At 40.6% G+C, this 25,849-nt stretch overlaps 1 protein-coding gene across 1 annotated transcript in view; it reads left to right on the top strand.

Moving 5' to 3' along the window:
- The window catches only part of LOC124787179 (telomerase-binding protein EST1A), a 323,132-nt gene that overhangs the window by 26,059 nt on the left and 271,224 nt on the right, over positions 1-25,849 (top strand). The window contains 1 exon segment of the mRNA XM_047254319.1: positions 18,287-19,040. Within this exon segment, the coding sequence (XP_047110275.1) occupies positions 18,287-19,040 (754 nt within the window).

The raw sequence follows: 25,849 nt of genomic DNA, 5'->3' as shown, positions 1-25,849 counted from the left end.
ATACTTTTACGAATGGAATGTGGGAGGCTTCTGGTGAAGCTGCATTTGATTGTTATATAGTAACTAACTATGTTAATCATAAATTAATCATCATTTGGAGTGGATCAAAAATGTAACCACCACAAAGAATTAAAATGTAAGGAAGAAATGTTTGGTATGTGGTATTCTGATTGAAAAATCTCACATCCAATAGTAGGTGAGCCAGAGGAACCCCTAAAACACTACTTCTGCACAAATATAATAAATCAAGGCATTTTCAAATATAATTAGAGAACGTAATGCGTACTTTCAGATTCGACATACAGCAGAATAATAGAAACACATTTATTATGTACCAACATACTGGCTCTGCATACGTTTTTTATACATACGTCTCTACAACGCTATTTACAGAGACATCTCATAAAACTATTGCCTTGATTAGTCACCATCACTCATCATAACAAAACTACTGATATGTGAGTGAAGAAGTGGGTAACAGCTAGTTACAGTATAAATATATACACTGAAGAACCAAAGAAACTGGTACAATTTCTTAATATCATGCAGGGCCCCTGCGAGCATGCAGAAGTGCTGCAATGCGATGTGACATGGACTTGACTGATCAGTAATGTCTGAGCAGTTTGGTGGCCAATGGAAGTGTTTAAACTCAGAAGAGTGTTCCTGGGAACACGCTGTAGCAATTCTGGACGTGTGGGTGTCAATTGTCCTGCTGGAATTGCCCAAGTCCGTAGGAATACACAATGGACATGAATGGATGCAGGTGAGCAGACAGGATGCTTACGTACGTGTCACCTGTCAGTCATAACTAGAGACATATCAGGGGTCACATATCGTTCCAACTGCACATGCCCCACACCATTAGAGCACCTCCACCAGCTTGAACAGTCTCCTGCTGACAAGCTGGGTCCATGGATTCATGAGGTTGTCTCCATACCCATACACGTCCATCTACTTGATACAATTTGAAATGCGACTCTTTCAACCAGACAACATGTTTCCAGTCATCAACAGGCCATTGTTGGTGTTAATAGGCTGAGGCGAGGCATAAAGCTTTTAGTTGTGCAGTTATCAAGGGTACATGAGTGGGCCTTCGGCTCGGAAAGCTCATATCGATGATGTTTCTTTGAATGGTTTGCACGCTGACACTTGTTGGTGACCCAGCATTGAAATCTGCAACAATTTGCAAAAGGGTTGCACTTTTGTCACGTTGAATGATTCTCTTTAGTCATCATTGATCCCGTTTTTTCAGGATCTTTTTCCGGCCGCAGCGATGTTGGAAATTAGATGTTTTACCGAATCCTGATATTCATGGCACACTTGTGAAATGCTCATACTGGAAAATCCCCACTTCATTACTACCTCAGAGATTCTGTGTCCCAGTCCCAGTGCTCTGATTATAACACCACGTTCAAACTCACTTAAATCTTGTAACCTGCCATTGGAGCAGCAGTAACTGATCCAACAACTGTGCCAGACACTTGTCTTATATAGGCGTTGCTGACTGCAGTGCCTTATACTGCCTGTTTAAGTATATCTGTATTTGAATATAATAGAGGGAAACATTCCACGTGGGAAAAATATATGTATAAAAAACAAAGATGCTGTAACTTACGAAACGAGATAGCGTTGGTAGACACACACAATAAAAAACACACACACAAATATTCAAGCTTTCGTAACCCAAGGTTGCTTCATCAGGAAAGAGGGAAGGAGAGGAAAAGACGAAAGGATGTGGGTTTTAAGGGAGAGGGTAAGGAGGCATTCCAATCCTGGGAGCGGAAAGACTTAACCGTAAGAGTGTGTGTGTGTGTGTGTGTGTGTGTGTGTGTGTGTGTGTGTGTGTGTGCGCGTGTGTGCGTGCGTGCGTGCACTCGCGCGCTTGAGTTTATACCTCTCCTTTTTTTCCCCTTAAGGTAAGTCTTTCCGCTCCCAGGATTGGAATGTTTCCTTGCTCTCTCCCTTAAAACCCACATCCTTTAGTCTTTTCCTCTCCTTCCCTCTTTCCTGATGAAGCAATCTTGGGTTGCGAAAGCTTGAGTATTTGTGTGTGTGTGTGTGTGTGTGTGTGTGTTGTTGTGTCTATCAACATACCAGCACTTTCTCGTTTGGTAAGCTATAGCATCTTTGTTTTTTATATATATCTGTATTTGAATATGTTAAAGAGGACATTTTTTTTTTTCTTGGGCGTGCAGCATGGCCGGGCGTGCAGCATGGTAGATCTCTTGTAATGACATAGTAAAATATAAGACTGTAATGTTCCAGAATGCTGCTATAGTTGATAATTGCCAGACATTTCGCATTAACGATAGACCTATTTCAGTATTACCACCATCTTCAGGCTATCTGCAACCAAATACACTTTGTTAAAAGTTGTAACACTATAACTAATAACAATTTAAATTCACTGTGTGTTGGTACTGACTACCTTATTGCATCTTGGTGTCTTCGTGTCTTACAATCTTATTGGTGCATAGGTCATTTCCAACCACAGCCAAGTTTTTAAATATTTATCTTAATCTCTATTAAGTGTTGCTGTTCACCAATACAAGCTAGGCATTTTATTGCTTGTGTATACTGTTGTGATTAGGGCAGCTACGATTGACAGCTGGATAATTCGACGGTGCTGTATGGTTACAATTTGTTTATTCATTTGTCTATGTATCATAATTATCTATGGTGTGGTATTATAATCATTCTTACGTTTTTATAGTGTGTACATATCTTTGTTTTTATTTTATCACAGTTAACCCAAATCGAGCTGTATGATTTCAATAAAGTATTCTGAAAAATTTTATGTTTCAAGTTCATTTGTTTGTTCAATATTTTATCAGGGTCTGTCCTTGAGTGTATATAGATTTCAATTTCTTCCGAAAAGTTCATTTTAAATTCATTTGGTGTTATTTGTAAGATTTTCATTGTGTTTATTATGTGGTTAGCTTCATGATTTTCTGTTTTTAAATGATTGAATGGATTGGTTTGTGTTGCTAATTGTAGTGTGTTCTCTGTACCTCATTTCAAAGTTTCTGCCTGTCTGTCCAATATAGAATTTATCACAGTTTTTACAGTTTATTTAATATATGCCTGGTTGTGTGTGTTGTGGTGGTTTTGCTTTGTTGGAATAGATTAGTATTTTGAGATGGTGTTTGGTTCTGTACACAAATTTAACTGCTGTCTTCTTTAGTAATGTGTTTAGTTTGCTGAGAATTTGTCCTATGTAAGTTTACGGTATGTATTTGAATTTTTTTGCGAGTATTTCTTTCATTAGTTTTATGTTGCAAGGGAACTTAGTGGATTTAGGTTTAAGGCATTTGTTGTACAGTTTTCTCACTATGCTTGGATCAAAGTTATTTTGGTGAGCTACGTAAGTAAGAACTGCCAATTCCTTTATATGGCTGTATGTTCTAAAGGTTCATTTAGTAGCCTGTTAATCATTGTGTTAAAGTATCCTGTTTGTGTCGAAACCCATTGCACGCTGAATTCTTTATGTGGTGTTATTTATACTAGGCTGCTCAGTGATCTGACTGAGGGAGAAATCCAAACTTACATCTCTGATTAGGGCGTCACTGCAGTCCATTAGGTTATGGAAAAGGTTGATGATGTAACCTTAGTGCCTCCAGGCACCCTTTTCCTCACATTTGACCAAGTAGTGCTTTCGTTAAAGATCAAAGCAGGCTATGAAGTCATCAAGGTCTGACCATACAAACAAACCCGACGTGCTGTTACCAGTGTCAACATTACAACTGCACTCAAATGTCCTGTTGAAATGCAGTCAAATGTGTTACTTATTGTAGGGATACTCAATACGGTGATTGCTCACTTCCTCCTTGCTGTTGTATCAATTGCAATGCCGACCATGCAGCCTCATCCTGAGAATGTCCTGCGTATCTCAATGAGCGGGCTGTCCAGGAGATTTAGGTGAAGGGAAAAGTGCCTTACCCTGTCACTCGCAAGTTGTTGGCTAGTCAAAAGTCCTGCATTTTACCATCTGGCACTTAACAGCTTAATTCTTCTATGCCTTGATCCATGGACATGGGTATGCAGACTTGCGATCTCAAATTCAGCACTGCAGTTGTCAGATGCTCAGTTCATGTTAGCATCCCTGTCTCCTCCTCCTCCAGCTGTGAAACAAGCCACCAGATCTTTGCCTCTGGTGGTGAAATCACTTGCTACACAACTGGCAGGCTGGAAAGGACAGAAGGAATTCTGCCATGAAGACTTCTTACATCCCTCCAGCCATCGTACATTTGAGTCTTCAGCTGCCAACTGCAGAGGCTCAAAGAAATCAAAGGCAAACAGTCTTCTTCTTCACTGACTCAGAGGTCCTCTTCCATGGTGTTGTCACATGCTACCCTCACCTGGCTAACCTCTGTCTAGCTGTTGCTCACCCCCAACCATTTCTTCGCCCTGGAATCTGCAGGCTGACTCAGAGAGGGACTGCCAGAACCTCAGTAGATTTCATGGAACAGCATCCTTCAGCCTCTGTGCCCTGTACCAGTGAATCTTAGAAGGCAGGCAGTCGCTGAGGTGACAACCTTTCATTATTTCCCTCTTCCCCTTTCCTCATCATGAGTCTCTTCCAATGGAAAATTTGCAACATTCAAATGAACAAGGAGGAATTATGGCTGCTTTTGGAATCACAGCATCCCCTTGTTTTCTGCCTCCAGGAAAAAAAAAAAATGCATCCTCACAATTGTTTTGGTCTCTTGCATTTCTTTCCAGTCCGCTAACTGTGACATCATGGGTATCAACATAGCTGAACTTAAACACGAATGGACATTACGGGGGATAATCGATGTAGAGCAAAGGATGCATAGGAATAATGGAAAAATTAGAAAGTCTGCCACCTTCATTGCGACCTTCAATTCTCCAAAGTTGCCTGACCACATCACAGCAGGTTTCCTCTGAGTTACGGTTAGGCCATACATACCTAACCCTACGTGGTGCTACAGAGGCCAGCATTTTGTTCACACAACACTGAGTGATGGGGGCGAAGCGACCTGTGGGAAGTGTGGAAAGGCAGCTCATGAAGCTGGGATTGACTGGTCTCCGGCATTCTGTTTTAGATGCTCTGGGAGCCACCCAGTATGAAGTCGAGACTGCCCTGTTTTTGCAGGGGAACAAAAAATTCGGGAACTAAAAGTCACCTAGCAGATCCTTAAGCTGAAGCCAAAAATGATTATAAAGCAACAAAACCTCCCGTCTTTCCCACTTCTTAAGCTTGCATGGCACAGAAACCCATTCCTAAGGTCGACACCTTGATGCAGACATCGTCCAGTGTGCAACCATCCACCACCTGCACCTGTACTTGTATGTGTACATGCCAAGGCAAAACGATTAAGGGTATAGCAACCAAGCAGCTACCACAGAAAAGACCAGCAACAGTTCCATAGTGAGTGTGAAGAAGGCACATGACAAGCAGACTGCCTCTCAATGCCCCTTTCCCTCTCATTCTCAAAGAGACAGGGTGCAGGGAAAGGTTCACAACGTTCAGATCAAAAGCTGTCCCGATGTCTGACTGATGAGGAGGACGTCATGGAGTTAGATGTCTTGGATCCAGGCAGCCGCTCCACTACCCCTTGTTCTGCCAGTGCTACACTTCTGTCGTGCAAAGATAGGGGTAAATTAAAACCACATCGATGAAATTGCTCCCGTCCTACAGTGGAAATTGCAGAGGTTCAGGACGCATATGGAGGAACTCTCTTATCTCACGTAGACCATTGTGTCTGTGTCTCCAGGAGACTCATTTCCATCAGTCCTACACTCCTGAGGTAAGAGTCTATGAACTCCACAAAAAGGACGACCTGAGTGGAGAGAGAGAGCTAGAGGAGGCATAGGTATTTTTGTCAGTACTGACTACAAGTCCTCGCCTCTCTCACTTACGACGACTTTACAAGCTGTATCAGTGTACGTTGTGTCATCTGTTGACAATATGTTCCCTTTTACTTGCCCCCACATGATGCACTTGATAAAAAGGCCCTAACCGACCTTATTACACAGCTTCTCTGCACCTTCATCCTCTGTGGTGATTTTAATGCATATAATGTGCTTTGGGGCTTTGCAACTACCAGCCCCAGGGGTAGAGTAATTGAGAGGCTTCTTGTGTCGTCATCCGCTTACTTGCTAAAAGTGGGACAGGCACCCACTTCTGTACAGCAACTGAGTCATTCTCTGCCATTGATCTCTTGCTTCTCTGAGCTCTTTCTCACACTGCTCAATGGGAAGTGGCCTATCACTTGCACGGAAGTGATCATTTCCCGATCTGGATTCACGCGCCAGATTGGGAGGGACCCGAAAGGAAACCACTGCGATGGGTGCTCGGTAGAGCTGACTGGACACTTTATAGCCAGTTGAATCAGTTCAAACATTGCGTGAATGTCGAGGCATGGGTGGACCGTATAACCAAAATGATCCATCACACTGCTGCAGCATCCATTCCTCAGTCCTGGGACAACTAAAGAGGCAACTTGTCCATTGGTAGAGTGCCGAATGCCGCTATGCGGTCAGGACCAGGTGTGCGGCTCTGCATAGGTTCAAGTGTCGGCCAACTGCAGAGTATCTTGCAGCCTTTTGGGTAGTGAGGACAAAGTGTTGCCATATTATTCAAGAGGACAAGAAGAGGTCGTGGCAACAGTTCCTGAATACCATTAAACGTTCCACCAAATGTTCCATTGTATGGGACTCCATCAGGAGAATTTCTGGAAGAGGAGGCAGGTGCCCCATGGCTGCTGTAATGAGGAACGGCCCTCTCCAAACCAATCCATGAGACATTGCCCAGACTATGGTGGCATATTGTGCCATAGTTACTGCAACAATCAGTCAGGATCCAGGTTTCCAGTGCCAGACAGCAGTTGCTGAGGGGTGTAGTTTGGACTTCTGGTCCACCTCTGATGAATTACAACTGCCCATTTTCCATGTGGGAGCTGGATTCTGCATTGTCTGTGGATCGTGATACATCCCCTGGTCACAACAGGATCCATTACAGTATGTTGCGGCACCTGACAAGGTGAAACAAAGATATCCTCCTCGCATTTCTCAATACTGCTCGGGCATCAGATCACTTTCCTGACTCACGGCACGAGGCAATTTTAATTCCTCTTTTAAAACCTGCGAAAGACCATACATGCCCAAGTAGTTACCATAGTGTTGCCCTGAGTAGCTGCATGGGGAAGGCCTTGAAGCAGATGGTCAACTGCCACCTTGCCTGGATCTTAGAACCCAGGCAACTCCTTAGTCACTTTCAATTTGGCTTCAGGAGGTATCGCTTTGATAACCTTCTCTCCTAGAGGCAGCTGTAAAACGGGCTTTCCTAAGCTGGCATTTCCTTCTAGATATAACTTTTTACATCGAGAAGGCCTTTCGTACTACTTGGAGGCATCTTATCATGGATCAGCTTCAGTTATGGGGTTTTCGTGGTTGTCTGCCCATTTTTATTCAGTGCTTCCTCTCGCCAAGATATTGTAATTGCTGAGTCAGTGACATCCTGTCTCATCGCTTTGAGCACGAGAACAGTGTCCCTCAACGTAGTGTTTTAAATATGACTGTCTTTGCCATAGCTGTTAATAGCATTGTGTCTATAATGAAAAGTCCTGTCCAGCATTCTTTGTTTTTGGATGACTTCTTTGTGTTTTGCTCTTCTGCAAGCCTCACAACAGTAACACATTGGTTGCAACTAACTCTTCGACATTGGCTTTAAGTTTTCCACGGACAAGTCTGTGTGTTTCCTTTTTAACTGTTCTCGTTCCATTTTAAACCTTCGTAGGTGAGGATGAGGGGGACACTGTCCTTACTTTAAAAGACATAGTGAAGTTTCTGGGCCTCATATTGGACTCTAAGCTTATGTAGTTACCACATTTAAGGACCTGAAAAAACTGTCACTAAGGCTTTAAGTATTTCAAAATGCTGTAGCCTTAGTACATGGACTTGTCTCCTCCGGTTTGACAGGGCATTTGTGTGATCTCAGCTGCATTATGGGTGCACGGTTAAGGGGTCTGTGATACCCTCTTGTTTAAAGATGTTTGATGTGGTGCACCATGAAGGGATTCAGTTGGCCACTGGGGCATTCAGAACAAGTCCCATACCAAGCCTCTGTGCAGAGGCTGGTGAACCACCACCTCACGTCAGGCAACGGCTACTTACTTTGCACTAGGCACATACAACACTGTCCACACCATACACACACACCCACCTACCATACCATTGCTCAGCTTCCACTGGAAAGGCTTTTTTGTAAATGGGCTACAGGCAATGAGACCCTATGGGATTTGTGTTCAGGATTACCTTCTAGGGATGGGTGTGGCTGGTCGTCATGTTTTACATTGTGGTGGGAGCAGATTACCACCTGACTAATTTTAAGAAAGATAATGTGTCAGATTTTACATTTCAATCTCTGTTTTTTTTTTTAACATTTTAGTTATGCATCACAGTTTCATAGTAGTGTACACTGATGGTTCCAAAGAAGGGAGTTCCTTTGGCTGCTCTGTCATGTTCCCCGACCATGTCACCAGGATTTGCCTTGTTGACGGGCATACAGTTTTCTCAGTGGAGCTCCACACGATACTGGAGCAGGTGCATCTTATTGGGGGCAAATGGTTTATCATTTTCTCTAATTTTGTTAGTCCTTTACAATTGTTACAGAACCTGTGCCCAGATGAGGAGTTGGTCCGGCTGATATATCTCCAACTGTACTTGCTCCAATGGCAGGGTAAGCAGGTGTCATTCTGCGGGGTGTCAGGCCATGTAGCGATATGGGGAAATAAACAGGCAGATCGGGCTGCCAAGGAGGCCTGCAGAAGATAGGATGTGGCACGGTGTCCAATTCCCTTGCAGGCTATCGTTTCTGCACTACACAGGAAGTGCATGCAGCTTGGGGATGAGAATGGCTGGTGGTGATGGCCAATAAGCTATGGTTGTTGAAGTCAACAACCAGGCTGTGGCATTCCTCTTCCCAGTTGCCCAGGCAGGATAAAGTGACTCTCACGCGTCTTAGAATTGGGCACTGCCCTCTCACACATAGCTTTTTACTACAGCGAGAGGATCCCCCATTTTGTGATGCTTGTGTCATCCACATCTCTATCCGCCATATTTTAACGGAGTGCATTTTATATCGTGATTCAAGTGTAGAGGCAAATAAGTGGAGATCTTCCCTCTTATTTTAGCTGATGATGAGACGAGTGTGACTAACGTTTTAAAGTTTTGTGATGTGTCTGGACTCTGGCCAAAAATTTTAGGCTGGAGGTTTTAGTGTATTGCAGCGTGGCTGGCTTCTCCTTTTTCTATGCTTGTACTCAGCCAGCCATGTCCACCTGCTATATTGTTTTAGCTCCTTATACCACTTTCTTCCTATGTCGTTAATGTTTTACTACTTCCTTCATGGTTTTGTGTGGGTACGCTCATAGTTTTCCATCTTTTGTGACCTGTGTTTTACGTGCTGTTTTATCCTCCTGTTTTGTGTATTTTGCTGACACTCATCTCAATCTGTTTCCGTGCAGACCTTGCTGTTGTGCACCCATACAAACATGTCCATGTCCAAGACTTTGTTTAAGGCCGTGGCATCCGAAGTTACGCATACTGAGCCATCTTCAGTAGCACAATTACTAGGGAACTGCGATAATTACTTGGAGATCGCTTGATAATTTGCCATTCAATCATTTTCTTCATTTCTTTATCTACGGCATCTCTTTTTGCCAATGGAATAGAATCTGGTTTAAACCTAAATGGATCATGTGGTTTCACCTGGAAACCATATTCGTAATCCTTCATGCACCCTGGTTTCTTTGAAAATGCTTTTCGAAGCTGTAGTAGTACTTTTTCCAACTCGTGTGCCTCTTCCTCACTTAATCCCTCAATACTTGCGGCTTTTTCCTTGATTCTAACCTCTATACTTACCTCCTGATCTGGGGCAGTCACCCACATACAAACATGTGCTTTGTTCTGGTTCATATTTCCAGTAAATAAGTTCCCTTATAGTCTGCATTCTTGCATTATCACCTTTATTTTTTGTGACCTCATTTCCACTAAGTTTAAGTACCTGTTTTTCCTATTCTTCTCTTATCCTCATTACACCCTCTGAAAAATCTAGCATTGGCCTATTAGTAGTTAACCAGTCTGTCACCAAAATTAAATTGATACAAAGTTTGGGAACCACCCTAGCTTTCACTGAGAATGTTCTGTTTCGCATATTAAATTCCAATAACATCTGCTTCATCATCATTTTATTTTTAGACCCACATGCTGTAACCTCTTGAACTCATTGTACTGATAACTTGGGAACATTTGTATCTTTCTTTATTTATTCGTATAAATTGCCTAAATTTAGGATCACAGTTGTTTTCATGTATTGTATTTCAGTTTCAGTTGCTGGTTGGTAAACTCCCTATAATTCCTGCCTATCTTATTTCATAAGTTCTTTTTATTCTTTATCATTCACCATACCTGAAGAATTTTACTAATGATACATTCAGCCATTTGCGTTTGGACCAGGTTGGAACCACCTATTAATTTTTGAGCTCTCTATGATTCCTATCTCTTTCAGGAGCATGTGTTCTATTTTGATTATTATGATATTTCTTGTTTCCACCATAACAACCCCCTTCAGTCATAGACCTTTGAAATGTACTTTTCCCTCTTCTGGACAGACTGCAACTGTGACTGGGTTGTCCATTTTCCTGCTAGTCACAAGGTTCTTCATTTCAATTCATACCTCTGTTTTGGCTTTGCTGTCTGTCAGTAAGGTAGCCTGTCTGCCACATGTTCTCTCTCTATCCCTCAGGTACTGCCTGTTGCTGGACAATGTGTTTCATTGCTCTAGTATGTGCATTATTTAAATTGATAAACTTTTCTTGCCCTGACTCTGGGAATTTCTATTGGGTCAGATTCTCTTAATGGGTTGGTTAAGTGTCGGCTCTTTTCTCAGTAATTTTGTAAAAATTCTTTGTAGTTGCTACATCCATTACTTGCAAAGCTTCTGCCTTCAAAAATTTCATTTTAACACTATTTTTTATGATAGTAGAACAATATTGATTCTAAAAGGCTTGAACAAATTCTTTATAGGTTTTACATGTGTCACTGTCCCCTGTTCCCCAAGATATTGCTTCATCCTGTAACCTGCTGGCCATGAATTTGATTTTTTGTTGTTCTGTCATGTTTTCAGAAATGATGCTTTCATACTGTCTAGTGAAGGCTACAGGGTGTATAGTTCCATTAATAGAGAAATGGTGGAACTTAGGTATATGCATTAGCATGATTTGCTACATCACTTACATGAAGAATACCCTCCTTTCTTTCTTGTTCTGATGAAATTTTGACTTTTTTTTAACTTCATTTTCTATTTTGTCCTCCTCCTCAGGAAGTAAGTTTTGCTCTATTTCGCTCAGTGTACCCTGTATCGCACTTTTGTTGCCTTTACTAGAGGATTGTACATGAGAAATATTATGATCAAGTTTATCATTACATGCTTTGACAGCTTTGCTTTGTTCTTGTCACTAATTGTTGTTTGTATTACCCCATTTTGATCCTGCAAATTCTTATTTAATTTTTCGATTTCATAGTCAAGCTTGTGACTTATTTCTGACTTACAGACTTCTAACATTTTACCCCATTCTTTTGTTTCATAACCCATTTTCTTGTAACATCACACAGTTTTTGTATCAAGATTTGTAACCTTTTGTTCCAAAGCTTTGAACTTGATGTTAAGTTGAGCTATTCCTACTTTAACTTCTTTTAACCTTGTACCTGTTTTCTGTATTTTGTCATGCCCAATATCTATTTTATTTTCTGTTTTTTTCTTTTTTTTTAAATTCCTCCTTACTTTCTCTTTTTGCTATTTTTTGTTCTTGCAAAATTAGTTTCAGCATATCTTGATTGTCATCCTGATTTGGCAAAGTGTTAGCTGGTGCTGCACTACGGGTGCTGGGTAATGTACGTTACTCATTTCTTGGCTCATTGGTAACGTCAACATCACAGTCATTTTCTCTGGCATCATCATCCCAGTAATTATTTCATTTGGGCTAGGTACTAAATATTCTGGATTTACATTATCATTGTTTGCCACTAGGGCTACATTTTCACTGTCATCATTATTAACCCAGTGAAATTGTTTATGGCTGCTTCAGAATTCACAATGAGATCATTGGTAATTGAATTTACTATTTCAGATTCGTCACCAAAGTTTGAAACTATGTTTTCACTTAATTATTTTTGACTAAATTTGACACATCATTAAACCCATATCTGACTTCACTACCATTTATTTGTATCTGATTCACTGTGTCGTCACTACTATTGTGAGATTGAACTCCTTCTCTACTTCTGAGAGCGTATCTCTTTTCCTTTTCTCTAGCCAATTTACTAATACTAATAATAATAAAATTTAAACAAATATGATCAAAAAATTTTCTTCATATTTTAAACTGTATAGAATACAGTATGAGTATTCTGGCATATGCCCTGCCTTCACACTTCCAATTACAGATATTAGACTGCTATATGCAAGTGCAACGCTTACACTAATTTTCTTCCTTTACATACTGCTGCTGATTCTGTTAACTGTCGGCTGTGCCACTGTTTGCAAATCCGCTGTAGTGGCATGCTGAAGCTGACACTTCAGATACACTCTGTACTGCTAATAACTGCATCAATTGCTGCTTGCTGGTGCTGCTTTGCACGCTGCACTGTCTCATGGCATGAAGAATCTTGAAGTGATGATTTTTAATGTAATCCCGTGGGCTGTGCTCACAATGTTAACTTTTATTCTTGAAGCACTTCAGCACTTCCTATTCTACTTCATACCAGTACTACTTCCACTGTAACAAAAAAATTGATTTTGCTACATCAATTATTACAGTTCAACTAAAGTTCAAAAACCGTTCAAAGCCTACTTCTCTCAGTGCTTAGGCAGCTCTCTGGTCATTCACAAATGTGTATCACAGCCTTTAAATGGTTGGTTACAGGTCACAGTTCTCACTTATAAAATCCAGTCTCATAATTCTAAAGCGCTGCAACTTCAAAGATATTGCTGCAAGAGATGCCATGTGCAGCAAGTGAAAGAGTGAGTGTTTATGAGAGGGATTTAAGTGTGTATGATGAATTCCTTCCCTCAAAACATCCTTCCCTCATACCTCATCTGTGTTACCACAAATGAAGTGTCACTGATCTTATTTGTGCTAAGATTACAGTACATACGAGGTGTCTGGTTGCATCCATTGCCCTGAGTGGAATGCATACATTCTGAATAATGTTCAGCAACCTCTAGTCTTCTGTAGTTGTCCCCTGTGCAGAAAACAGCACGTATATTGTGAATCTCTTATCTTGAGGCTGTAATAAACTGTTAGCAAGGAGCTTGTATTGTATAAATGATTAAATTTTGAGTTGGTTTGTTTAAAGGGGATGCCACTCACTTTTTATTAGCACAATACGAGAAAATGCGCAATTATAGTCCACTTTATGAATCACAAATAATTTCCATTCTTCACACTTTCACAGAGAATAAACAAAATAATTAACTTTCTGTTTGTGTAATTACTGTCAAGCCATTTCTCAACTACATATCCAAAAACCAGAGATTACTAATTAACTCTTAGCTGAAACTGACCATGACAGGTAACATACCTGTCCTCCTAGACTGCTGATCGAGCCCTTATTTGAAAGCTGAACTGTCTCGCCCACCATCCAAGTTAGGTGTGACCCACAGATCACCGAAGCTCTTCATCTGCCTTTTCACTTGGCAATTATTTATTATTCTGCTGGTAATTAACACCTTTGAAGTATTGAAATGATAGCCTGCTATTGGGAGATGTGTTTATGTGAAATGCAATTAAATTCACTGTTTAGTTGTTCCAATATATAAAACAGAATTTTATCATTTTGGTGTGCTTCTTAGGATCACAGCAGCCAATCGCAGAGAAGGACTAAGATTTAGACGGTCTTTCTCACAATAAATGTACTGAATAAGCCATGTGTCACCAGTACCTCACACAACATTACATCATCTTCTCACTGCTGCCTTTTCACGTGCTCTAAGAAGAGCTTCTTGTAGCTGAGTATGATGGCTGTAATTCCAGATATATTAGACCCCCTCATAGCTGACAAATCCTGTCTCAGAGACCTATTACATTTACTGCAACCTCACAAACTCGCCCTCACCACTTTACGGAACCCAGAACCTAAACAGACATGAATCTGTCCACCAAAAGCCTTAGTCCCAAGGAGTAAAAGTCTCTTTCAAAGGCGTTACCTTCTGCCGCACACTCAAATTCAATCTTGTTAGATTTGTTAAAAACCTTTTCTCCTTCTCCCAGTCCCTACAGTGTAAACACTTGTTCGCCAGTTACCCTACCAATCAGACTCAGTTCGTTCCTCCATTCATCCCTCACTGCTCCCAAATCACCCCCTTCCCCCCACCTCCACCTCTCATAACTTCAACATGGTAACCAACCTTACATCCACAAAAAGAACCATAATCCACCACCTAATAACTGATCCTGACCTTCCTACCTGCCAACAAAGCTCCACTATGGGTTTGAACTGCATGACTTACCTAGCAGAAGGACTTCACCAGCTGTCAGGTTTGTCCACCTACAGACACTGCCATGGTGACCCCATTCCACAGATCCAACAGGGTCTCCACTCCCTCCTTAAATCCTTTGTTCCATTCCAGAACTGCCCCTCCCCCTCCCCCTTCCCCTTCCCCCCTCCCCCTTCCCCTTCCCCCCTCCCCCTTCCCCTTCCCCTTCCCATTTCCTCACTCAAATTACCCATGCACTTATACCTTCTATATGCCAACTACACAGGGTGTTCTTGTGGCTATTTACTGTGGTCCACTGAGGGAATCCCTGCTCTCCTGGAGCACCACCTCCAACTCTTGATAGTTGTTTTTCCACATGGCATCCTACTTGTCACTGTTGATGCCACCTCCCTCTATACTGACATCCCCATGGCCTTTCTGCTATTAGCACACTATCTTTCCCAATGCCTGACTGACTCCAAACAAACAACCTCCTTGCTGGTCACCATGAACAGCCATATCCTTACCCACAATAATTTTTCCTTTGATGACATCGTATAAAAACAAATCCGTTGTACAACAATGGGCACCTGCATGGCACCGTCCTATGCCAACCTATACATGGACCATCTAGAGGATTCCTTTTTAACCACCCAGAGTCCCAAATTCCTCACCTGGTTCAGTTTCACTGATGACGTCTTGGCTATCTGGATGGAGGGTGACGACACTCAACCCACATTCCTCCAAAACCTCAGTTTCTTTTTCATGTACTTCACCTGGTTCTTCTCATCCCAATAAGCCACCTACCTCCTTCCTGACCTCCACCACAGGATGGCTTCACCAGTATCTCTTTCCATATCAAATGTACCAACTGCCAGCAGTACCTCCACTTTGACAACTGCCAACCATTCCATGCGAAGAAGTCCCTTCCATACAGTCTAGCCACCAATTGTCATCACATTTGCAGTGATAGGCAGTCCCTCTCCAAGTATATGAAGGGTCTCACTGGGTCCTTCACAGACCGAAGTTACCCTCCCATCCATGTACAGAGAGAGATCTCTCATGCCTTGTCTCTCCAATCACATACTATTTCTCACATTCCCACTGTCCAGCCACAAAGGAGCCCTCCCTTCATGACTTATTACCACCCAGGACTGGAACAACTGAATCACTTTTTCTGCCAGAGTCTCAAATAACTCTTGTCATATCCTGAAATGAGGAATATTGTACCCACTATCCTTCCCATTGCTCCCAGAATGGTATTTGATGCCCACGAAACCTGTGCAATATGTTTGCCCCCTCCCTACTCCCCTCCTGCTCTGAACCCCAAGTAAATTAGAGTAACCTACAATCGTGTATTGAAGTTACCTCTCTCTGCCTGATTGAAGCATCTCAGATATGTTTGTAAAGTCGTTGTATTCTTTAACGAACACAAGTTCTTCATGTTCCCAATCTCATAGTGGTCTCTCTGTTTAGATTCTTTGCCTTCATTAGTATGATAATTTGGCATTTTATCTCTTCTGAAATGATCTCCAAATTTTCACTGAAATACAGAAGATAAAAAGCAGCTATTCAGAACATTCCTACCTAAAACAGAGACCTCATGAATAATAGAAGGTGGGTGTGCAGTAACCAGTAACACTTTCAGAAGCTGTAAAACATCGGAGTCTTTTACTAGTAGTGCTTGCAGGATGTTCAAAAGACATTCTGGGGGAGGGGGGGGGGGGGCAGGCAAAAAATAGGCCATTTTAAGAACCAAAAACCCAAAACAATGGGTAAACTAATATTTGTAAATCACAGTAGTACATACGTAATGTTCTATTTTGCTGCCAGAATTTGTAAACCTTTTTTCACTATACATTTAGGTGATTAATCGTCATTTTTGGAAATTTAAAAAACTGATAACTTCTAAATCAGTGGTTCCCATCTGTGGACAGGGGTAAAATGAAATTTTATAAGGGGTGGAAATTAAACGATTCAGTTCTATTCCAGTCATGAAACTAAATTATTTTCAAAAGATCATTAGTACTATCACAATTCTGTAAGACTCTAACATTGATTGTGTAAGTTATCAACAATTACTTTTCTCAATTAGTAGCATTAATGCGGTGGAGGTTACAGGTTCCTCACATAGTCCACCTGTAAAACACGTTTATTGCGCTTTGTCCCGTACATCAATGATATAAATGTGAGACATACCCATAACAAATGCTAAATATCTCAAGAAAATGTCTTCTCCAAGTTGTAGACAGTAACTGTAGTAGTCCAGAAATTGCTTGCTTCGAGTCAGATAAATGGATTAATTGACAGTACGACAAAGTAGTAACTGCATAAGGGCTACTATAGTGCTGTACACAGTGTTGTTGTTGTTGTTGTTGTTGTTGTTGTTATTATTATTATTATTATTATTATTATTATTATTATGAGAGTGGCTGACACAAAGCCTTAACTGCCTGAAGTTGTCCATTCTCTGCAAGGCAGCAATCAGGTGATTTACAAACAGTAAGTATAGTGCACACATCTGAACCTGTTTGATTTTAAATGGGGTTGCAGTGTGCAGATCAAGCAAGTGCTACAATGGCGAGGAGTAATGCAGGGCAGGTATGTTTTGTGACAAGTGTCTTTCCACTTACACGCAACCCCCACCTCCATGCGCGCGAGCGCTCACACACACACACACACACACACACACACACACACACACACACACACAAACTAAATATCACCTTTCATCATTTTAAGACTAAAAGTGTTCCAAGAAAAGTCTTTCATTTTACAGTTTGGTTAGGTGCTAAAATTGCAGATAATGTGGGGGGGGGGGGGGGCAGCAGATGGCAGGGGGGGAGGAGAGGATGGGGGTACTGGCTAATGTCTAAACTTGGGAATAAAAAAATGTTTTTTGTTGGAAAACAACACACGTAATAAACGGCTATAACATCTGACAAGGGTCATCTTTGGTTTTGTGGTGGTCTAATGTTTACAGTGTGTGCTGCTTTTCTGTGTACTCTTAACCTTTGATTCCTTGCTGCTGTAGTCCCACCCAGTGATAGTTAAAGTTTCCTTCCACAAGAATGTCTTGTTTTATTTGTGTTGGGTTGATCATCAGTTGAAATGTCAGTAGTTGATAAGGACACAGTTTTTTGAGAAATTTGTGTTATTTGTTGTCCTCAGTTATGGTAAATTTTACTTTTTTTTGTGCACCTACAGAGAACATTTATTCCTCTTTTGCCACACTTCTTTTTATGTTGAACTGATTTTTTCTTCTATTGAAACTAATCATCCATTACCAACCTTTCATTTTTTTTCTGGTGGTGTGAAGTATAAGGATTACAATAATTTTCATACTACAATTAGTAACCTACAGTCCTTCAGAGAATGAAATAACATAAATTGTGTTTATTTTGTATCATATTTCTATATGGCATGCACCTGAGAAAATTTTTGATGTTATGCTTACTTGATTACCTTGTTGTACTCCCATGTATGTTGGGATATAAATGGATAATGTCACAGCTAAGGTGTGTATGGCAGGTGTTTGTTTCTGATGTGTACCTATTTTTATGATATGCAGGTTAGTGTGGAATGAAAGTTCTTGCTTGCCTGTAAATTTTTTTAATTTGGCAACATTGGAAAGGTGGAAGATGTATAATAGGTTTATTTGCTTTCTGATTGTGTAGACATTTAAATATGAGTGTGTTCCTTGAACGTTTACTGTTTCGAGAACATAATAATTGTATTGTTATAAAAATAACTGTTGACTAATGGAAAAAATTTTAATTTCAGGCAGATGAACGACCACATGACTGGTAGTAATTCGGGTTGGGAATTGAGCACTGCTAATAACACTATTCCTGAACTTAACAACAGACTACATGAACAGGACCACAAGATCACTGAATCATCATATAGGGTTTCTGAAACAAATTATACTGTACCAGAAGCTTCTTATAAAGCTACAGAGTCAAGTTACAAATCAAATGATGTGAACTTCAAGATACCAGATCCCCCAAAACGAATAACAGACACATTTTATAAAGTGAATGACTCAAGCTGTAGACCTGACGCCAGCTATAAGACAGCTGAATCTGTGTATCGAATTACTGATAGTTACAAAGCTGGGGATACAAGCCACAATAGCATTGAAATGAATCACAGTGCACCAGATAGTGGTTATAAAGTGGTGGAAAGCAGCCAAAAAATGTCTGAACCAAACTACAGACTTTCAGAGGTGAATCATCGAGTGGCTGACCCCAGTTACACTGTTAAGGAAGATAATCATAGGACGACTGATCCAGGCTATCGGATATCAGAAGCAAACCACAGACCTGTTGAACTGAATTATAAAGAAACTGATACAAGTAACCATCACAATGACTTAAGCCTTAAAATGTGTGAGCACAATCAGGTTGTTGATATGAACCAGAGATTTTTAGAACCTAGTCTCAGGGAATCTGAAACAAAATGTGAAGATAAAATTGGAAGAATTGAATCCACAGTAACAGAACCTCAGAGTAAATCTCCATCTCCTAAAACTTTGGTGAGTGATATTTACATTTTATTGTTCTCATGTTTTGTCATATGTAGCATACCTGTGCTACTTTTTCCTACATGCTATTGGTTTCTAATATTTTGTTGTCTTCATTAGGCCACAGACATTAATTTCAGCATCACAGTACATTGAATTACTTATGGAGTTAGTTCTCAGCAGTCAGTCACAATTAAAAACAGTACCATTCATAAATATAATATTAGTAGGAGATATGTAGTGTACTATTCTTCACTTAATCTTAATTTGACAAGGAGTGAGGTATTCAGCCATTGAATCTTCCACCACTTGCCCATTGTTGCAAAGAGAGAGAGAGAGAGAGAGAGAGAGAGAGAGAGACTTTCCATTGGGAAACTGTACTGTAATTGTAAAACTGACTTGTCCTCCACATCACAGTGAGAGACCATGATCTACTAATTATCAACTAAATAGTAGAAGCGTTGAGCCGTTGACAGGCAAAAAACAAAATGAAAACTTGATAGCTTTCAGAATCGGTACTTCTTCAAGCTAGAGTACACAGGCACATACATCAGACATTAAACAGTGATATGAATATAATAGGGAAACATTAGAAACATTCCACGCGGGAAAAATATATTTAAAAACAAAGATGATGTGACTTACCATACGAAAGCGCTGGCAGGTCGATAGAAACACAGACAGACACATACATACACACAAAATTCTAGCTTTCGCAACCAATGGTTGCTTCGTCAGGAAAGAGGGAAGGAGAGGGAAAGACGAAAGGATGTGGGTTTTAAGGGAGAGGGTAAGGAGTCATTCTAATCCCGGGAGCGGAAAGACTTACCTTAGGGGGAAAAAAGGACAGGTATACACTCGCACACAGTGCCCAAACCAGCAACAAACTGTCCATTCGCATGAATGGACACAGGCAGACAGTGTTTGTTGGTAATGAGGATCACCCTGTGGCTAAACATGCCTTGGTGCACGGCCAGCACATCTTGACACAGTGTTACACCATCCGGGTTATCTGGATACTTCCCACTAACACCAACCTGTCAGAACTCCGGAGATGGGAACTTGCCCTTCAGTATATCCTCTCTTCTCGTTATCCGCCAGGCCTCAACCTTCGATAATTTCAAGTTGCCTTCGCTCATACCTCACCTGTCTTTCAACAACATCTTTGCCTCTTTACTTCCGCCTCGACTAACATCTCTGCCCAAACTCTTTGCCTTTACAAATGTCTGCTTGTGTCTGTGTATGTGCGGATGGATATGTGTGTGTGCGCGCGAGTGTATACCTGTCCTTTTTTCCCCCTAAGGTAAGTCTTTCCGCTCCCGGGATTAGAATGACTCCTTACCCTCTCCCTTAAAACCCACATCCTTTCGTCTTTCCCTCTCCTTCCCTCTTTCCTGACGAAGCAACCATTGGTTGCGAAAGCTAGAATTTTGTGTGTATGTATGTGTCTGTCTGTGTTTCTGTCGACCTGCCAGCTCTTTCGTATGGTAAGTCACGTCATCTTTGTTTTTAAAGACATTAAACAGTGACGTACAACACTGTGTGTGGGATTGGGCGTGCAAGAAAGGGTTGATTCTGAAGGCTAGTGAGTTTTCTTTTGTTTTTATTTGTGCCTGCCAATGACTCAAAACTTCTGCTACCCAGGAGTGGTTTCCTTTACTCCTAAATTATTCAAATTCTACCAGAAGTTTCCTACTTTAACTACTGTATCTGTTACCTGATATTACTGAAGTGCTCTTTTGTTCTTGAATGACTTTTTCTGTGGATGCTTCAGTTCATGCTTGTAAAGCATGTGTCCTTAAACTTTATACAGCCATGTACAGTTTCCATTAATTTATGTATAATGTGTGGAACAGTTATACAAGTGAGAAGCCTGTGAGGTTGCAGAATAACTCTTGCGAAACAGGGCATTAGGAGGGGAAAACTCCACAGTGTTTCAACGAAGCAGGAGCTCTTCAGGTGCTCACTAGACTTACTTGAATGAATGTCGAGTATTTGGCTGTACATGTAGACCTAACTCTTCCTCCATCTTGTCTTAGATTCAATGATGTACTTGTTCTTACCATACATAGGTAGGATTGATGGTTTGTTTATTTGGCAGTACATATAACTGATATTTTGTTCTTAGCTGTGTGTTCAAAGTAGTGACTCAGGTATCCAGTTAATGAACTGGCATTAATTCTTTTGTAATCAGTATCATTCAGCAGTACAGATAAAAGATCACAGGCGGGAGAAGGCAGATGGGGTTTACATCAGCAATCAGATTCACTGTAATACATTAAGATCAGTTCACACTGGTATGAAATAAATTGGAGAAAATATCTCGTCAAATGGTTGTTGGTCCACTCTGGACAGTATTGCAAAAAAGTAAGGATTTAATTTCAGCATTAAGGAATCCTCTGTAGTGATAGTTACGTTTATTAAGAGTCAAAATACATTTGTGATGGATGTTACTGTCCCCACATGTGTGCCCCCCTTCCCTCCCTTGCCCTCACTCCCCTTTCCCTTCCACATCGGCATTATCTGTTTCATTTTGAAGAAATATTTGTGATAGGATTTTTCAGAATGTATGTGATGTTCAAATTCACATACCAGTATTCCAAAACCAAAATAATATCCTTTCAGATATTGCTTCTCTTATCTGAGGAAAGACTTGTAGGTAACACATTATTTGAGGTACTGAGAATTACAAGAGTGCAAAGCACAGGCACAAAATAGATCTCTGTGAAAATCTTACTTGTAGACAGGCCACCAATCTACCCGCCTCCATATCTGAGGACGCAATCTACCCGCCTCCATATCTGAGGACGCTAATGCATGCTTCTGCAGTGACGCTAGACCAGGGGGTAAGCTGGCTCGAATCCTTGTGGTGGAAAAAATTTTCAGTACCTTTATTTGGCTGGCAGGGGGTGGATAGGTGCTGTCGTTAAGTTCCTGATCTCCCAATGCCCTGGTTTAAATACAAAACCTCTTTGCAGTATCTCATAAAATGAGGGCATGTGACACTGTTGATGGTGATCCATGTGTCAAGTGGGGACGTCAAGTTTGGCGACCCCTTTGGTGCTATTCGTGATGGCACTTGGTTTCACCCTCTCCATTCTATCATCATCAACCAACACAGACATTACACTAACCAACACAAACATTACACACACACACACACACACACACACACACACACACACACAGTATTACATATATTGTAATGAGGCATGTTAAAAAAACACTCCAACAGTCTTAACATAGTATATTTCTTTTGTATATTTCTTTATATTATGAAATATTAATTAATATTTGGAATTATATTTGTTATTATAGTTAATCCACAAAACATCCATATATAGGCTAGCTACATAGTCTTTTGACAGTTGGAAAGTTTGCAATTAATGTGAAAGTAGAGTCAAAACATAAGGAATAGATACTAAATGCTCCACAACTATAACCTGTTCCAACACTTTATGATGATCTTTATTGCCATTGTTGTTAAGCACATTCTGTTGTTTGATGGTTCAGATAAAACTGCATATATATCTCTGATTATGAAGCGTTACTACAACATACTTCATACACTAAATGATGTCACCAGCCCGGGGGAACAGTTGAGCTATGCAGAGCGACAAAATTACAATTTTTGCTTTTGGCCCATGTGGAAATTAATATCTGAGAAATTTGTGAGGCTGTGTTCATGTATACAGTTTGAGCCTGCATATACAGATAAAGCTAATTCACCGTAGGATCAACAGGTGTCATGAGCAGACATACATGCTAAGATTTCAAAATTGATGACAGTGTGATGTAGGCCCTTATGATTCTCAGCACCTCCTTTCTTCTTGCAACTATCTCAACTGTGATGACAAATGAATTTAATAAAATTAAGAGAAATAGGTAACAAAATCACAGAATCAATCTGTCTGTGTTGTAAGTAATTGTACTGAGAACTAATTAATATCAGGTAATGACACAGAATAGATCAAACTAGATTGCATCATGAGACACCAATCTCCTCCCTATATGATGATAAAAAATTCTCACAAAGAATCCTTGAGATGGTTAGACATTGTGTGCCCTTTCATCTTACAACATACAGGTTCATTGATTGGAGAAGTGTATGATTTAGTATACAATGTAAATTTCACTTTGCTCAATGATCGGAAGACATTCAGTTATGTAGTTTCTTTCTCTAATTTTCTAAACTTCACAGAAGTCTACTAGCATAACATGATATAGTTTTAATCAGTCAGAAATTGTTCCTGTTCAAGGTCAAGACCATTATACTCTAATCTTATGTAATACTGGTCTAATAAAGCTTCAATTTTGGTTGAGAGACATTTCGTGAGGTACAGCCCTGCTTGTCAAAATCAACAACCCAGGTTCAGCAAAAAGATCTGACAGAGTCATCAGGAGTAAGAGGACGAAGAAGAAGAATAGAAACTGAACTTTTGGAGTTCTTGTACTCTGCAGTTGTGTTTTTCAAATCTGTTGTTCACTTCCATATCAGTATAGGTCAGCTTGTAAGACAGTATTCCTCAAGGAGAGTTAGATTTTCTGTAGAATAGCTATTCACTCCTAATAATTGACTATCCATGTACTTTTTTCTATTACTGCATGAAATTGCTGTGGAAATTAATCCACATCTTGTACGCTTTTGGTAATATAGTAGTAAATTAAATATTTTTGCTTCTTTTAAAAGTAATTCATTCCTGTGAGTATTACACATTGCTGTAAGACTTCAGAGGAAACTTCAGTCTGTTGGTACGAATGTTCCCCAATCATACAGTCATAATTGGAGGAGACTTTAATCATCCAACAATCATTTGATAATTACAGTTGTGTAAGCGGTGCACATGGCAAGATGTCTTGTGATATATTACCAAATGCCTTCTCTGAAAACTACCTAGAACAGGTAGTGGTGTGAGCCCACTAATGATGTCGGCAAATAGTCTGACCTTTCCGCGGATGTCCATAATGAAACTTGTATGAGTGACTATGAAGTAGTTGTAACACCACTGTGATTACTAATGTGCAAAATTAACTAAGTAGGAAGATTTACATGTTTAGCAAGCTAGATAGAGAGGCAGTCATGTTATATCTCAAAGAAGAACTGGAAACATTTAGTTCTGGGCAAGAGTCTGTAGGACAGTGCTGGCCATGATGTGTCGAACTTCATGTGTGCAGCTTGTACAAGTCGTGTATGGGCTAAGGCCTGGCCTATTACTTGTCTTCACTCAGTCCTCCTTGGAAAAACATGAGGCAGCGCGACATTTCATTTAACATTGCTTGCAGCATTTTTTCAGTCAGTGCAACTCTCCAAGCTCAGCAGAATCATCGTGCCTCCGCTGTTTATCCTTTGCTATTTGCTTGTGGTATGAAGGACATTTGTAGGTCCAATGGCTGCTTGCACAAAAAGCAGCAGTCTTAACAATCTATTGTCACAATCCTTCAAAATGAATGGGAGTGACAAAAGAGAGGGATGAGAATTCTGAATTCGCATAAGCAACAGGTACTGCATATTTGCTATGAAACAACATTACAATACCATGCAGAAAGAATTTAAAGATCTAGTCGACAATAAAAGTGTAAAAAATTAAGATTAACAGATAGGGTTCATTGTTCTGTACATCAAGATACGCTTTGTGCTAAATTTGCTGGCATGGAGCACGTGAAGAAATTGGTGGTATGATAAATAAAATTTCTGGAGTCCTCACATTATTCGCAAAGAAGGTTGGTCAAGGGAAATGCTTGGAAAAAATTTTACGACTTAAAACTTGCTATTGCTGACTTTATGATGGAAAAAGGATTGCAGGAATGGAAATTAGAAGATCCGAAACACATTGCGGAATTCGCATTTTCAGTGGATGATGATGATGATTAGTTTATGGGGCACTCAACTGGGTGGTTATCAGCACCCGTACAAATTCCCAACCTTTGCTCAGTCCAATCTCGCCACTTTCATGAGTGATAATGTAAAGATGAGGACAAAACAAACACCCAGTCATCTCGAGGCCATTTTCAGTGGACTTGACTGCTCACTGTCCACAGTAAGGCATTGCTAGGTAACTTTTTTCTGATTCAATGGGGATGCATTATAGAAGGGAAGCCTTCTCTCAAAGACAGTATAGAATGAAATTTTTCACTCCGCAGTGCAGTGTGTACTGGTATGAAACTTCCTGGCAGATTAAAACTGTGTGCCAGACCGAGACTCGAAATCGGGACCTTTGCCTTTCGTGGGCAAGTGCTGTACCAACTGAGCTAACCAAACACAACTCATGACTCTTCCTGACAGCTTTACTTCCAAGAGTATGTCATCTCCTATCTTCCAAACTTCACAGACGTTCTCCTGCAGACCTCGAAAGACTAGCCCTTCTGGAAGAAAGGATATTGTGGAGAAGTGGCTTAGCCACAGCCTGGGGGATGTTTCCAGAATTGAATTTTCACTCTGCAACAGAGTGTACGCTAATAGGAAATTTCCTGCCGGATTAAAACTCTGTGCCAAATGAGCTACCCAAGCATGACTTATGACACATCCTCACAGCTTTACTTCTGCCAGTACCTCATCTTCTATCTTCCAAACTTCACGGAAGCTCTCCTGGGGGGTGGAGGGTTATGTGAAGTTGGGAAGGTAGAAGACGAGGTACTGGTGGAAGTAAAGCTGTAAGAACTGGTCGTAACTTGTGCTTTGGTAGCTCAGTTGGTCCCACCCACGCACAGCAAAGGTCCTGAGTTTGATTTTGGTCTGACACACAGTTTTAATCTGCCAGGAAGTTTCGTGTCAATGCTCACTCCGCTGCAGAGAGAAAATTTCTTTCTTGAAACAGCCCCCA

Source organism: Schistocerca piceifrons, chromosome 1 (genome assembly GCF_021461385.2).
Source record: "Schistocerca piceifrons isolate TAMUIC-IGC-003096 chromosome 1, iqSchPice1.1, whole genome shotgun sequence".
Taxonomy (NCBI): domain Eukaryota; kingdom Metazoa; phylum Arthropoda; class Insecta; order Orthoptera; family Acrididae; genus Schistocerca; species Schistocerca piceifrons.
The sequence above is the reverse complement of the archived record's forward strand: the minus strand, read 5'-3'. Positions and strand labels throughout refer to the sequence as shown.